The sequence below is a fragment of the Salmo salar genome, chromosome 14, assembly GCF_965601325.2.
Source record: "Salmo salar chromosome 14, fSalSal1, whole genome shotgun sequence".
NCBI classification, from domain to species: domain Eukaryota; kingdom Metazoa; phylum Chordata; class Actinopteri; order Salmoniformes; family Salmonidae; genus Salmo; species Salmo salar.
In genome coordinates, this window is record NC_138304.1 from 85,311,432 (window position 1) to 85,326,437 (window position 15,006).

At 39.0% G+C, this 15,006-nt stretch overlaps 1 protein-coding gene across 1 annotated transcript in view; it reads right to left on the minus strand.

The window, feature by feature from the left end:
- Window positions 1-11,851: 11,851 nt before the first annotated feature.
- LOC106570346 (uncharacterized) overlaps window positions 11,852-15,006 on the minus strand; it is a 44,084-nt gene continuing 40,929 nt past the window's right edge. The window contains exon 5 of the mRNA XM_014142551.3: window positions 11,852-14,593. Within this exon, the coding sequence (XP_013998026.2) occupies window positions 13,982-14,593 (612 nt within the window). The 3' untranslated portion in view covers window positions 11,852-13,981. The remainder of the gene's footprint in view (window positions 14,594-15,006) is intronic.

Genomic DNA, 15,006 nt, shown 5'->3' on the forward strand with positions numbered 1-15,006 from the left:
ACATGAATAACAAGTAACAGAATTGATCTGCTCAGTACCTGTTCATGAATTATGTTGAAACCAACCAGAATAATTATCCTACAGTATATGGTCCTCCTCTCGCAAATTGCTTGTTCTGCAGCTCCATCGTTGTGGACAGACAAACAGCCTTTCATGAATAATAAAGGATAACATTTTAAAAAATAGCTAAATCACATATTTTACTGACTATTTAAGAATGAATCATTGCCAAAATAGTTTTCACTGTGAAGATAAGCATTAGAGCTGCTAATGTTTTTTCTATGCATAGGCTTACACTGTGATTCATTCATACAAATATCACACCGTGCATATTATTAAATGACACTGATGTTCAGGATAACATGGGTTTTATATTCGTTGATGACTAATATCAAAATCAAATTTTATTTGTCACATGCGCTGAATACAACAGAGAAATACTTACTTACAAGGCCTTACCCAACAACCCAGGTAACAAGGAATGTAACTGAGACATTTGTAACATTCCCCTTAAGTCTTCCAGAGGTACTGAATGTCATAGCTCGTTTGGGACATTATAGGCACATTCATAACGTTTCTAATAAGTATTATAGAGGTTATAAATATCCGGTCGCTATACAGACATCATGGGCACATTAAAAACGTTCCTTGGCAGTCCATGAAAGGTTCTGAATATCATGTTATTTTGGAGATATCATAGGAATATTTCATAACGTTACATTTAGAGCTATGGTTTGTCTTCATATAATGTTACAATTGGAATGATAGAAATACATTTTGTAACGTCTTCGGTAAGTCAAGTGGTTGTACTGTCACGTCCTGACCATAGTAAGTTGTTATTTTCTATGGTAGAGTAGGTCAGGGCATGACAGGGGGTGTTTGTCTGTTTTTGTATTTCTATGTTCAGTTTCTAGTTTTGTATTTCTATGTTGGTGTTGTTTGGGTTGATCTCCAATTGGAGGCAGCTGATCCTCGTTACCTCTAATTGGAGGTCATATTTAAGTTGATGTTTGTCCCACCTGTTTTTGTGGGTGATTAATTTTTGAGTAGTGTGTTTTCCTCTCTGCGTCACGGTTTGTTGTTTTTTGTGTATTCAGTGTATTGCATTTAGTTTCACGTCAAATTAAATATGTGCAACGACGAACACGCTGTATTTTGGTCCGATCCTTCAGACAGCCGTGACAGGTATACTTGTAACGTTACCAGTGTACCGCCACTTGACTTACAGATGACGTTCCAAAATGTATTTCTATCATTCCGATTATAACGTTATATGAAGACAAACCATAGCTCTAAATGTAACGTTATGAAATATTCCTATGATATCTCCAAAATAACATGATATTCAGAACCTTTCATGGACTACCAAGGAACGTTTTTAATGTTCCCATGATGTCTCTATAGCGACCGGATATTTATAACCTCTATAATACTTATTAGAAACGTTATGAATGTGCCTATAATGACCCAAATGCGCTATGACATTCAGTACCTCTGGAAGACTTAAGAGGAATGTTACAAATGTTTCAGTTACGTTCCTTGTTACCTGGGACATTGCTTTCTAAGTGGGTAGGAACATTTGTTACTTTGGAAATAAGTACTTTAGAGGTTCTAAATGTCAGGAGACTTTACAAGGAAAGTAACTGAGACATTTGTAACGTTCCCCTTAAGTCTTCCAGAGGTACTGAATGCCATAGCCCGTTTGGGACATTATAGGCACATTCATAATGTTTCTAATAAGTATTATAGAGGTTAGAAATATCTGGTCGCTATACAGACATCATGGGAACTACGTAGTATTCCATTACCATACTTCGAAGCATGTCAAATGCTGTTTAACATACATTTTTATGTGATTTAAAAAAACAAAAAAACAATTAAATTTCTCGTAAAATAGCGATAATATTCCAACCGGGCGACGTTGTATTAGTTCAAAGAGAGAAAGAAAAACATGGAGAATTCACATGAACGCGCATCTCCAGTGTCACTGTTCTCAGCCTGACCACTCACAAAATCTCCTGCTGTTTTTCGCCCAGAGACTGGAGAGACGTCGTTCCACTTTCTGGCGCCTTCTGAGAGCCAATGGAAGCCTTAGAAAATGTCACGTTACAGCAGCGATGCTGTATTTTTGATAGAGATGCCCTAGAAGGAGAACAAATCGTCAGACAGGGCACTCCCTATATGGAATCTTCTCAGGTTTTGGCCTGCCATATGAGTTCTGTTATACTCAGACACCATTCAAACAGTTTTAGAAACTTTAGTGTTTTCTATCCAAATCTACTAATTACGTGCATATTCTAGTTTCTGGGCAAGAGTAGTAACCAGTTTAAATCGGGTACGTTTTTTTATCCGGCCGTGCAAATACTGCCCCCTAGCCCCAACAGGTTAAACAGCTTCTCATATCTTGCAGTTCCTGTGTTGCTACTGGCCAAGAAATGGCAGCGCAACAATGATTAAGAGAGGAGACCGGCCTGACATAATATTATGGGAGAAGTACAGAATTTCCATCTTTTCATCCACTGGCAAAATAATATTTTACTGTATCCATCCATTCCCGTTTATTGCAATATATGCTTGGTTGTGTGGCTCTGGAGCGGGTTGCATCAGTTGAACATACTCCTATACGTAAGGCTAGTTCCAACGTAGAATATGTTCTAAGCCAGGTGTAAACCTGTCACCACCTGGTTGTAAGTAATGGCTTTTGTTACGCCAGGGTGTAAAAACGAAGTTAATGTGGAGTAGACGTATAGTATAAATCTATAACTAGTTTCCAAGGTAAGTGTTTCATGACTAGTAATGTCGCATCTTGTTCAATTTTCTAAATCATTATGTCGGGCATAGGTAGGCCCAACTTCTCTTACACGTTATTTGTGTCAAACTGGTGCAACCCACTCCTGGTCAGTAGAGTCATGAACTTCCCCCTCTTAAGTACTATATGTATTTGCTGAAAGTATTACTATGTGAATTACAAATACTCAATACCCTGTTTTGCCAGTGTTAATAGGAAAGTATTTATGACTGTGTTTATTGCACGTACAGGCAATTACTCTGTGGCAGAGCAACGAGCCAAACGGGGGGTTGACACCTCCAATGTTGAATCTGACGAGGAACCAGCGAAGAGGGCAGTGACTAAACAATCAGATTCCGTGTGGAGCCACCTGGTGAGGATTTCTTAACTACTCTTATTCCATTGTTTGTATTACATGCATCAGGAAGTAGATGACATAAATTTATAAAAAATTGTATTGTGCTTCGTAAGATGATGATGGAAGTGAAGCACTCCAGAAAATGACAAATGAACCCATGAAAGCCCAGCTTCCAGTGCCCCAGCTTCCACCAGCCCCTAGTGGTAAGATCCTGCATTAGGCTACTAGGTCATTAAATGTATTATCAGCCAGTTGATGGGAAGTTTGACACACATTCAAGTATGTGGGTGAAGAAAAGCTTACAGTTAATGTAAGTACTAGTCTTAAATTGAGACGGCATGAAATCATAACCTAATGACAGTTGATATGACAAGAAATTACCACACCCATCTGATCTTGACATACTTGATGATTAGTCACATTACAAAAGTGTAACAGTTCTTTATTTTATTAGCAACTTCAAGAGCCAGTGTCTTTGAAAAGACCCTACAAGGTACATCATAATGTTTCAAGTCTGATAAACAAGCCTACTTTCTATGTTCTGTTCCCACCAACTGTTTGGGATGAACAGGGAAATCTGTTAAGTGTGTACTGTAAATGTAACGGTTTGACATCTTTGACATTCTCTGAAGTTGCAGATGCAGAGGGCTTGAGGTGTTGTGCCACCTCAAGCCAGAGCGACAGTAAGTGTCTGGTTGTAGTTTGTTAGGGTAAACAATTGAATTGTATGAAGTATTATAGCTTTACAAACCTTTCAAAGCCACTCAATAGAATACAATTACCATCACATTTTTTGCATATTAGGTTATTTCAAGTCTTATTTCTACTTTGTGCATACTGTTAGAACTTTCCAAATACTTGTGCTGTGTATGGGAGTAACTTGTATTTACAACAGTAGTGAAATCACCATATTCTTCTTGGGTAAAACACAAGTGTGATGCCATGTTTGTAAATATCTGTATGTATTTGCCATCAAACTAAAAGCATTATTTAAAACAAAAAATTATGCTTAGCATTTATTTTTGTTGGGATTTATTAAACTTCCCACTGAGCTCCTGACCGACATCCCTTCCCTTTTGGTTCTGTGCCAGTTTCAAAAGCATGCAAAGTATGTCTTCATTTTTTTCCTTCTGTTTTCTTAGTTAGTCCAAGTGGCAGCCAGGAAGAAGCTGGCCAAGACAGAGCATCAGAATCAGGTTTCTTTAGCCATGAAGATATTGATCTCAAAGTCGTAAATGTAGAAAGTTTAAATAACAGCATGATTTTTTTACTTATATTTTAGACCAAGAGCTGCCATCCCTGCTTGATGAGCCTGTGGCTTCTGAGATGCCCGCTGGATACATTAAAGGTATATTATGTTAGCCTATATGTTACAAAATGTTGCTTCTCTTGTATTATCAACATCAATTCCAAATTGTATGGCTGTCAGCAGCTATATGGTTATCAATACTACTAATATATATGAAGAGTGGATATTTTGATCGAGGTATTTCACATGGCCTTGATACATGTCCTGCCTGGTACTCATGGCTTCTATCGTCACGCTGCTTGCAGCTAAACTGCTGAGTCTTTTATTATTTTGCAGATCTTCAAGCAGTGGAGATCAGGATAATGGTGAAACTCGAGATAATCCGTACAGAGTTCAAGACTGTTCTGAACCAAGTTATGGAGGCCATAGAGTCCCGGCAGCCAAAGGAGTCGGAATCCTTGGGGCAACTTGAAATGCTGCAAAACCCTGTAGAAACAAATGAGGAACTGAAGGATATCTGTGAAACACTTAAAGACTCCCACTATTGAAAGAAAATGGTAAGGATGGCCATTTAAAATGTATCTGTTTGTAAAAAATGGGAAATCTACATCAAGTATTTTAACCTGTTTGGGATAGGGGGCAGTATTTGCATGGCCGGATAAAAAATGTACCCGATTTAATCTGGTTACTACTCCTGCTCAGAAACTAGAATATGCATATAATTGGTAGATTTGGATAGAAAACACTCTAAAGTTTCTAAAACTGTTTGAATGGTGTCTGTGAGTATAACAGAACTCATATGACAGGCCAAAACCTGAGAAGATTCCATACAGGAAGTGCCCTGTCTGACAATTTGTTCTCCTTCTGTGGCATCTCTATCGAAAATACAGCATCTGTGCTGTAACGTGACATTTTCTAAGGCTTCCATTGGCTCTCAGAAGGCGTCAGAAAGTGTAATGGGGTGTCTGCAGTTTTCTGGGAAAAAAACAGCAGGAGTTTTTGAGTGATCAGGCAGGGAACAGTGACACTGGAGATGCGCGTCCACGAGACGACTCCATTTTTTTCTTTCAGCCTTTGAATGAATACAACGTCGCCCGGTTGGAATATTATCGCTATTTTACGAGAAAAATAGCATAAAAATTGATTTTAAATAGCGTTTGACATGCTTCGAAGTACGGTAATGGAATATTTTGAAATTGTCACGAAATGCGCTCGCGCATCACCCTTCAGGTAGTGACTTGAACGCACGAACAAAACGGAGGTATTTGAATATAACTATGGATTATTTGGAACCAAAACGACATTTGTTGTTGAAGTAGAAGTCCTGGGAGTGCATTCTGATGAAGAACAGCAAAGGTAATCCAATTTTTCTTATAGTAAATCTGAGTTTGGTGAGGGCCAAACTTGGCGGGTGTCAAATTAGCTAGCCATGATGGCCGGGCTATGTACTCAGAATATTGCAAAATGTGCTTTCGCCGAAAAGCTATTTTAAAATCTGACACCGCGATTGCATAAAGGAGTTCTGTATCTATAATTCTTAAAATAATTGTTAACGTTTTTTGTCAACGTTTATCGTGAGTAATTTTGTAAATTCACCCGAAGTTTGCGGTGGGTATGCTAGTTCTGAACATCACATGCTAATGTAAAAAGCTGGTTTTTGATATAAATATGAACTTGATTGAACAAAACATGCATGTATTGTATAACATAATGTCCTAGGAGTGTCATCTGATGAAGATCATCAAAGGTTAGTGCTGCATTTAGCTGTGGTTTTGGTTTTTGTGACTTGTATGCTTGCTTTGAAAATGGCTGTGTGATTATTTTTGGCAGTGTACTCTCCTGACATAATCTAATGTTTTGCTTTCGCTGTAAAGCCTTTTTGAAATCGGACAATGTGGTTAGATTAACGAGAGTCTTGTCTTTAAAATGGTGTAAAATAGTCATGTTTGAGAAATTGAAGTTATAGCATTTTTGAGGTATTTGTATTTCGCGCCACGCTCTACCATTGGATATTGGTGAGGCGTTCCGCTAGTGCAGTGCTTCTCAAATTTCTGTTACGCCCCCCTAGGAAGAAGTAAACATTTCGCGCCCCCCAACTCTCCGCCGCGACTGTAAATAGTATTATTTGTCTATAAAATTATTATAAGTACAGCTCTGCATAACATTGTATCCTTATTAACATTAAAGAAAACAAAAAAAGAAAAAGAGAAATATAGATCAACTTACAACAAAGAATAACTTTATTAACATTGTTTTTTTAGTTTGTAACAGAAAAGACTTCAAGTGCATCAATTTGCCTGAAATGTTAAAAAAAATTAAAGCCTTATTTAAACTGTAAACATTTTTTGACCATTTGATACTGAAAAATAAAATAAAATATAATCAATAAATAATAATAAATTCAAATTGATCTGCAACATTAACTGGGACCTGTACTTGGTCTTCAGTGCAGCAACAGCAGAGAAGCCAGTCTCACAAAGATAAGATGTTGCAAAAGGAAGAAGAATGCCCATGGCCCTCTGCCCTAAGAGTGGATACTGCCTCTCTACACTCAGCCAGAATTCACTCAGTGTCTGTGAACCTCAGTCTCAATGTGGAGTCAGACGTCATATCAATGAACTGGTCCTCCTCTGCAGAGCTGAAACCAGTTGGAGCTGGTGCATTGAAAGGATCTCTCACCCAGTCATATTGGGAACTGTTTTTAGGGAAGTACTTTTTAAAGAATCCCATCAGTGATGAAATATGCTCCTTAATATATGGAATCACTGAGGTGGCATCATAGTCAGTGTCAACAAATTCATGCAGGTTCTCGAATGAATCAGTATTTCCTTCATCAAGTCGCCTGCCCCACATTGCAAGCTTTCGAGTGAAAGCGCTGATCTTGTCTGTGACCTAACGGAGGTGTTTATCTTTCCCTTGAAGCTGTAGATTTAGTTCATTTAGCTTTCCAAATATGTCACTCAGGTAGGCCAGTTTTGCCAGGAAGTTCTCATCACAAAATTTCTGTGATGTCATACTTGTGCTCCTGCTCCGAAAACATTCTTATCTGAGCTCAAACTCGGGACAAGACTTTTCCTCGTGACAGCCACCTTGCTTCACTGTGAAACATCACAGCTTGATGTTAAGCTCCCATCTCCTCACAGATAGCAGAGAATACTCTTGTTTTTAGTGGTCTGGTCTTTATAAAATTGACTACACCTACAATGTCAGTCATTCCCTCACTTAATTCAGAGGAAAGGTGCCTTGATGCCAGTGCTTCTCTGTGTATAACACAGTGTCCACTCAGCATTAGGTGAGGCCTTCTTGATGAGTGCCTGAAGTCCTTTTCTCATCCCTGCCATGGTCTGTGCAACATCACTGCAAACACCAATGCAGTTCTCCCACTTTAGCCCATTCTCAGTCAGGAAGCAGTCCAGCATTTTGAATAGCTCTTCAGCTGTGGCTCTGTCTCTGACATATTTACAAAAAAGTAGATCCTCACACAGGGAGTTTGTCATGTCAAAACGTACATAAGCGATAAACATTCTTTGTTGCTGTCAGTTGCTTCATCGAACTGTAAAGCAAAACGTTTGTCTTTGAGTTTATCTACCAGCTGTTATTTAAGATCGTTAGCAATGTCATTTATACGTCTGGCGACAGTGTCATTGGACAGAGGGATAGTTTTTATTTTTGCAGCACTTGCGTCATCCAGCATGACGGAGACCATGTCTAATGCTGCAGGCAGTATCAGCTCCTCTGCTATGGAGTGGGTTTTTTTGCACTGAGCAATTTGGTACGCCACCTTATATGATGCTAACAGTGCTCGCTGGTTTACTGAAGTAGCATTCAGAAAAAAGCGGGACGATTGTTGACAATATTCGGCACGTTTTCGCTGAAAAAAACTCTAGCGGCTTATCAGCGTGATTGGGGTGTAATGTCTTTAAGTGACGCCTTAATTTATTTTGCTTCATGCTGTCCGCTGCCAACATTTTTAGACACAGTAAACATACCGGTCTTTCCTCGTCTCCCACCATAGTCACAGTGAAGCCAAGCGCTACATACGCTTCGTCATATTTCCTCGTCTTAGCTTTCGGGAGACTTACGTTTGTCTCATTATCTCTGTCTCTCTCCGCCTTTCTTTTCATCCCTGTTAAATATTTTTCCATTGTGTATCTTAAGGGTTTGTTATCTGCACTTCATATCTCCTGCTCTGTGCTGTGTGCTCTTGTTCGGTTAAAAAAAAAAAACTACTCCCCGCGGCAAAAAAAAGCATGTTCCCCAGGGTCACACGCGCCCCCCCCCCGGCATCGCTCCGAGCCCCCCCAGGGGGGCGTGCCCCACTATTTGAGAAGGACTGCCGCTAGCGGAACGTCTGTCCCTAACAGGTTTTAACAGCAATTGACAAAAATAAGTTAGCTGTTCATCAATGCATCCAGATTTGAGAAGATTGCAACCTGCAATATTATTGAATCTAAATATCTTAATGTCAACAGAATGCAGTTGTCCTATATGCCTATTTAGTGTTTGGATTGATTTCCCAATTAACACTTAACTTATCTTAAGAAGAAACGATCAGCCCTCTGCCTGTTTACACAAGTTTTAGCCCATGATTACATGATACACTATCAATCAGAACTTTATGGCCAGCTGTTTTAGCTGAGGAACACACAAATGAGTGGGATTTTTTTTAAATATTGTTTATTTTTTTATCAGATCCGATACCTGACCCTCTGCTGTGGCCTGGACCTGGGCTCAGGAATCAGACGAATGATGAGAAATTGGAACAGAGGAGCTGTGGACAGGCTACTCCTTGAAGGGCAGGAAGGGGAAGAGGGCCTTTAATGAGCTATCAATCTATGATGCTGTCACAAGTAAGTAAATGCACAAGTTTAGATTGTTATTTATTATTATTTAGTAGATAGTATTATTGGTCAAATGTGTATTTATTAACATTTCAAATGAATTAAATCAGTAACAAGGCAGTTACAAACTAAATGTGAAATCGGCGAGAGGACAAAGGAAAGGTCAAGGGAAGAGGTCTCATGGCCAAAACTGCCTATGAGGTATGAGAGGGACAATACCCAACCTCTGTCTCCGCCAGCATAGGTGGAAAAGTAATGATATGACATGGAATGTACCATTTCAATTATTTTTCACAACATAGGAGCGTCCCTGAAAGCACACCCCAAGGCTACCTACCAAGAGGTAGATGACAAAATAGCAGACAATGTCAAACATGCACCAGCTCGGCTCAAGAGTAAGAGAAAGGTATGACTAAAAATAACACACATTTTTAAAATGTTTTGCTTCAATTTAATCCGGTCAGTATAGGTAAATGATTGTGCCAGTACAAAAGGAACGTAGTAGGGAGTCGACGTTAAACCGGCATTTTGATAATTTGTTTATGGAAAATAATGACCAATTTCTGTTATTGTGACTTCCAGGAGCGGGTCGAGGAAGCGACAGTGGATGAGGATGGAGCAGCAACACCTGAATAAACATAAGTTATTCACTTTTAGCTTTAAGCAGTTTTACAGTTCTTGCTTGGAGTGCAGTGTTCATGTTTTTACTGACTTGTTATTTTGCGAGCTTATTGCTGTGATTTTGTTTACGACTCTATTGTGATACAGCTAAAACCTCTTACATCTAGGGGCTCCGCTAGCGGAACCCCTAGCCAATGGGATCGCATGGCGTGAAATACAAAAACAACTAAAATACCACAATTACATTTTCTCAAACATATGACTATTTTACACCATTTGAAAGATAAATCTCTCCTGAATCCAACCACGTTGTCCGATATCAAAAAGGCTTTACAGCGAAAGCAAAACATTAGATTGTTAGGATACCACCACAGCAAAAAACAACACAGCCATTTTCCTAGCAAGGACAGGCATTTTCCAAGCAAGGGTAGCCGTACAAAAGCACAAAACCAGCTAAAATTATGCACTAACCTTTGACGATCTTCATCAGATGACACTCCTAGGACATTATGTTACACAATACATGTATGTTTTGTTCGATAAAGTTCATATTTATATCCAAAAACAGCATTTTACATTGGCGCTTGATGTTCAGAAAATGTATTTCCCACCAAAAACTTCCGGTGAATTTACAAAAATACTCATCATAAACGTTGACAAAATACATAACAATTATTTTAAGAATTATAGATACAGTACTCTTATGCACCCGCTGTCAGATTTCAAAATAACTTTACGTAGAATATTCTGAGTACTGAGCCCCAAGCTATTCAGTTAGCCATCCAGCCACGGCATCCACAAAACCCTGAAATGTGTTAAATAATATCTTACCTTTGCTGATCTTCGGCTGAATGCACTCGGAAGGTCTCCCACTTCCACAAGAAATGTTCGATAAAGTCCATCTATGTCGAAATAAATCCGTTTTGATGGCGCGTCCTGATCACCATTCCAAAATGCATCTATCCACCGTCAACGAAAAGTTAAAGTTCCCTCAGCGTTTGTAGAAACATGTCAAACCATGTTCACAATCAATCTTTAGGGTGTTATTATTGTGGAATTTCGATAATATTCCAACCGGACAATAGCAGATTCATTACAAAAGAAAAATGGCTAATCCTTCGTGAGCATGCGCGATGTAAGACAATGACCCCAGGTCGACCACATACTCTTCCGGGTATTATTCAATCAAATTGTAGTCTAGAAGCCTCAAACAAGGTTCTAATGACTGTTGACATCTAGTGGAAGCCTTAGGAAGTGCAATATGACATCAGACACTGTAGTTTAGACAGAACATCATTTGAAATGACTACAGCCATCTGAGGTCAAACTTCCTGGATGGATTTTTCTCAGGTTTTTGCCTGCCATATGAGTTCTGTTATACTCACAGACACCATTCAAACAGTTTTAGAAACTTCAGAGTTTTCTATCCAAATCTACTAATAATATGCATATCCTACCTTCTGATTTGCATTTTAATGAGGGAAATAAGCATTTGACCCCTCTGCAAAACATGACTTAGTACTTGGTGGCAGAACCCTTGTTGGCAATCACAGAGGTCAGATGTTTCTTGTTTGCCACCAGGTTTGCACACATCTCAGGAGGGATTTTGTCCCACTCCTCTTTGCAGATCTTCTCCAAGTCATTAAGGTTTCCAGGCTGACGTTTGGCAACTCGAACCTTCAGCTCCCTCCACAGATTTTCTATGGGATTAAGGTCTGGAGACTGGCTAGGCCACTCAGGACCTTAAATTTGGAGAGACCCACTTGGTGTCCCACCGCTGAGGCAGGCTCTTGGAGTGAATCACACAAACTCTATACTATAAGTAAGAACTTTGCTTACCTCTAAGTGTCCACTTGTTTGTGTAGTTCGTCCAAAAAGACCCGTCCGCAGCTGCAGATTCCCACTTTTATTTGTCCCTTATAGCCACTGCTGGCAAGCTTGCCATTTATGTCGTAGAAATATTCACTTAATAATATCTCTCAAATACCGGGAGCTTGTGAGTTCAAATAGACTTTATTACAAAGTAACAAGCCGAGCTGGTCCATCGAGCAACTGTCTTTCCCAGTCTCAGCACAGTCCGTTTATACATTGTCAAGTTTACACATCTTATAGTTGTTCCCCTTATGTTAATAATCAACCATTTTTTTTGCTTCACGCCACTATGGTTTCCCACTCTAAATTCCTTCCCGCGGGCGGGCGTTCCCTGCCCCTCCAAATCCTTGGACCGATTTATATTGGTGGAACAATTGTGACTTTGGTTAAAAAATTATATCAACCCCCACCAGGCTGCAGTCATAAGTACATTCATTATATTAATGATATCAACACCCATCAGGTTAAGTACATTCATTATATTATACTGACACTTCTTATCCAGGCATGCATCTGGATTACAATGTGTCTATTTCTTTGGTATATTGATTTTTCTCATGCTATATAGATGTAATTATAGGTTTCTTTTAAGCTAGATGCCCACATTAGTCCCTGAAAACAAAACAATGTGAAAAAAAAGTTGGCTACATGTCTTTAGCTGGCTAGCAAGTTCACCAATTCATGATTTAAAAACTGTCAGGGTCTTCAGAATTGACACATTGCTGAATTTACGATTAGGCATAGTTAATTTAGTTGTTCATCTCTGAACAGCTGATAAGCAGGAAGAGATCGCCTACTAACGTTAGCTAGCTATCGTGTACAACTTGTGAGCTTGCATTGCAAATGGCTGTTAAAAAAAAAGCTTTTTTAAATGAATATAAAAGTAATTTGTTAAACATTTCAACATAATGTTGTGAATAAATAAATTATATACTTAAAGTTATTCCTTATTCTTCTGGAAAATGTTCTCCCAAGGGGGGACGTGTCCACCATTTAATTCAGCATTGTTATCGGACAGCCTCCCCAGCGAAGGATACATGGGATGCTGTCTTCAAAAATGCCTGAATGACGGCACATTAGAAGGCTGCATTTTAAATTAACACTGGGATTGTCTTTTGTCATTTATGAATGTGCTATTCAATCTGTTTCTATGTGCTTTAGTAGTAAAGGCCCCAAAAAATATTTTTTATCAAATATGTTTTTATAGATACACGGGCCACAAAATTTGTAATCAAATTGCTAAATGATCCATGGTATGACCATCTTGATCAGGCTTAGACTTTTAGTGTCACGTCCTGACCATAGTAAGACGTTATTTTCTATGGTAGAGTAGGTCAGGGCGTGACAGGGGGTGTTTTGTTTTTCTATGTTTTCGATTTCTATGTTCTTAGGTTCTAGTTTTGGTATTTCTATGTTGGCTTGTTTGGGATGATCTCCAATTGGAGGCAGCTGGTCCTCGTTGTCTCTAATTGGAGATCATATTTAAGTAGGGGTTTTTCTTCCTGGGTTTTGTGGGTGATTGTTTGTAGTGTTTGTTCTCCTCTACATCACGGTTTGTTTTGTCTATTCAGTTATTTTTATGCATTGCATGAGTTTCATAGAGTAAATAAAATGTGGAACTATCAACATGCTGCGCTTTGGTCTGCTCCTTTCGAAAGCCGTGACATTTAGAGGTTTTAAATGCTTTGTCTAGAGACTTGAGTGTGAAGAAGTAAAGTTGAAAATCACAATTAAAATAATCTTAAACATTCAATGCTGTTTCTTGAATGTGAGTATTTAATAAAATACAGCAGGTATATTGTTAATAATACAGTATCTCCATAGAGGTACTCTAAACAGCAATCCCCCACTACTTCACAGATGTCTTTTTTAAACTTTTTAAAAACTTTATTTAACTAGGCAAGTCAGTTAACACATTTTTATTTACAATGACGGCCTACCAAAGGCAAAAGGCCTCCTGCGGGGACAGGGGCTGGGATTAAAAATAAAATACAAATTCATCAAAAATATAGGACAAAACACATCACGACAAGAGACAACTTAACACTACACAAAGAGAGAATAAGAGCTGATACTGTAGCTATAGCCTAGTAATTACACTATTGTATGCAAAGACTGGTTCACTGCTTTGGCAATGTTTCAACGCTAGCTGTCAGCTACAAATCACATGTTGCTAGCCCTGCACCAAGCTATGTTTAATGTTTTGGATGTCAGTGTGTTGCATTATGTGTGTACAGTATCTCTGCATGTGGTTAACCATAATAGGGTAGATCTAAAATAAATCCTGACCCATTGAGATTCTCTACCAGGTGTGCCTTTACTTCTTCTCGCACCTGCTCTCTCTCCAGATCAACTAATGGTATTTCCTTATCATTATCAAAGAGAAATTTGCTCAAGCTCTCCGCCTCTGCGCAGTTCCCATAGGGCCAACTCTTCACTTCCGATGGCTGGGTTGGTTCATTCAGGCCAAACAGAGCAACACAGGATTTGCAAGGATCCATATTTTCCCCTCTCCACACATTGAAAGCCTGGCACCTGACAGACTCTGGTAGTTTCATGGTGCCATCAAAGTTCTCTCTCTTTGTCTTGTCTGGCTTGTATGTCATCACGGCATTGGATACACCATCGTGCCAGGTGCGCAGACAGGATACAGCGACCATGATCTGTCCAGCCTTCTTCCCATTGCAGGACATTGATGCTCCATAGTACCTCACTGTTTTAGGACCAGAGCTGAGATTCTTTTGAGAGATGCAGATACACGTGCCAATAAAATTCATTTTTTTCATCAATTTCATATTTTTGACACGATAACTCAGGTCCTTCTTTATGGCATCTTCATTTTCTTCTCCGATGTTGGACACAACCTGGGAGTACAAAAGAAAATCTTAAACCAGTCTAAAGCCACCACTGTCCGTCCAACATTCTCTGGTTGGCTGGACGAAGCGGAACAAGACACTGAGGAAATAGAGCAATGATCTATTTATACCACTTCCATGGCTGCGGCGAGCACCAGACAAAGTTAAATAGGAATGCTCAAATAAAATACAATTTTATTGGTCACATACACATGGTTAGCAGATGTTAATGTGAGTGTAGTGAAATGCTTGTGCTTCTAGTTCTGACAATGCAGTAATATCTAACAAGTAATCTAACAAATTCACAACAACTACATTATACACACAAATGTAAAGGGATGAATAAGAATATGTACATATCAAATCAAATTTTATGTCACATACACATGGTTAGCAGATGTTAATGCGAGTGTAGCGAAATG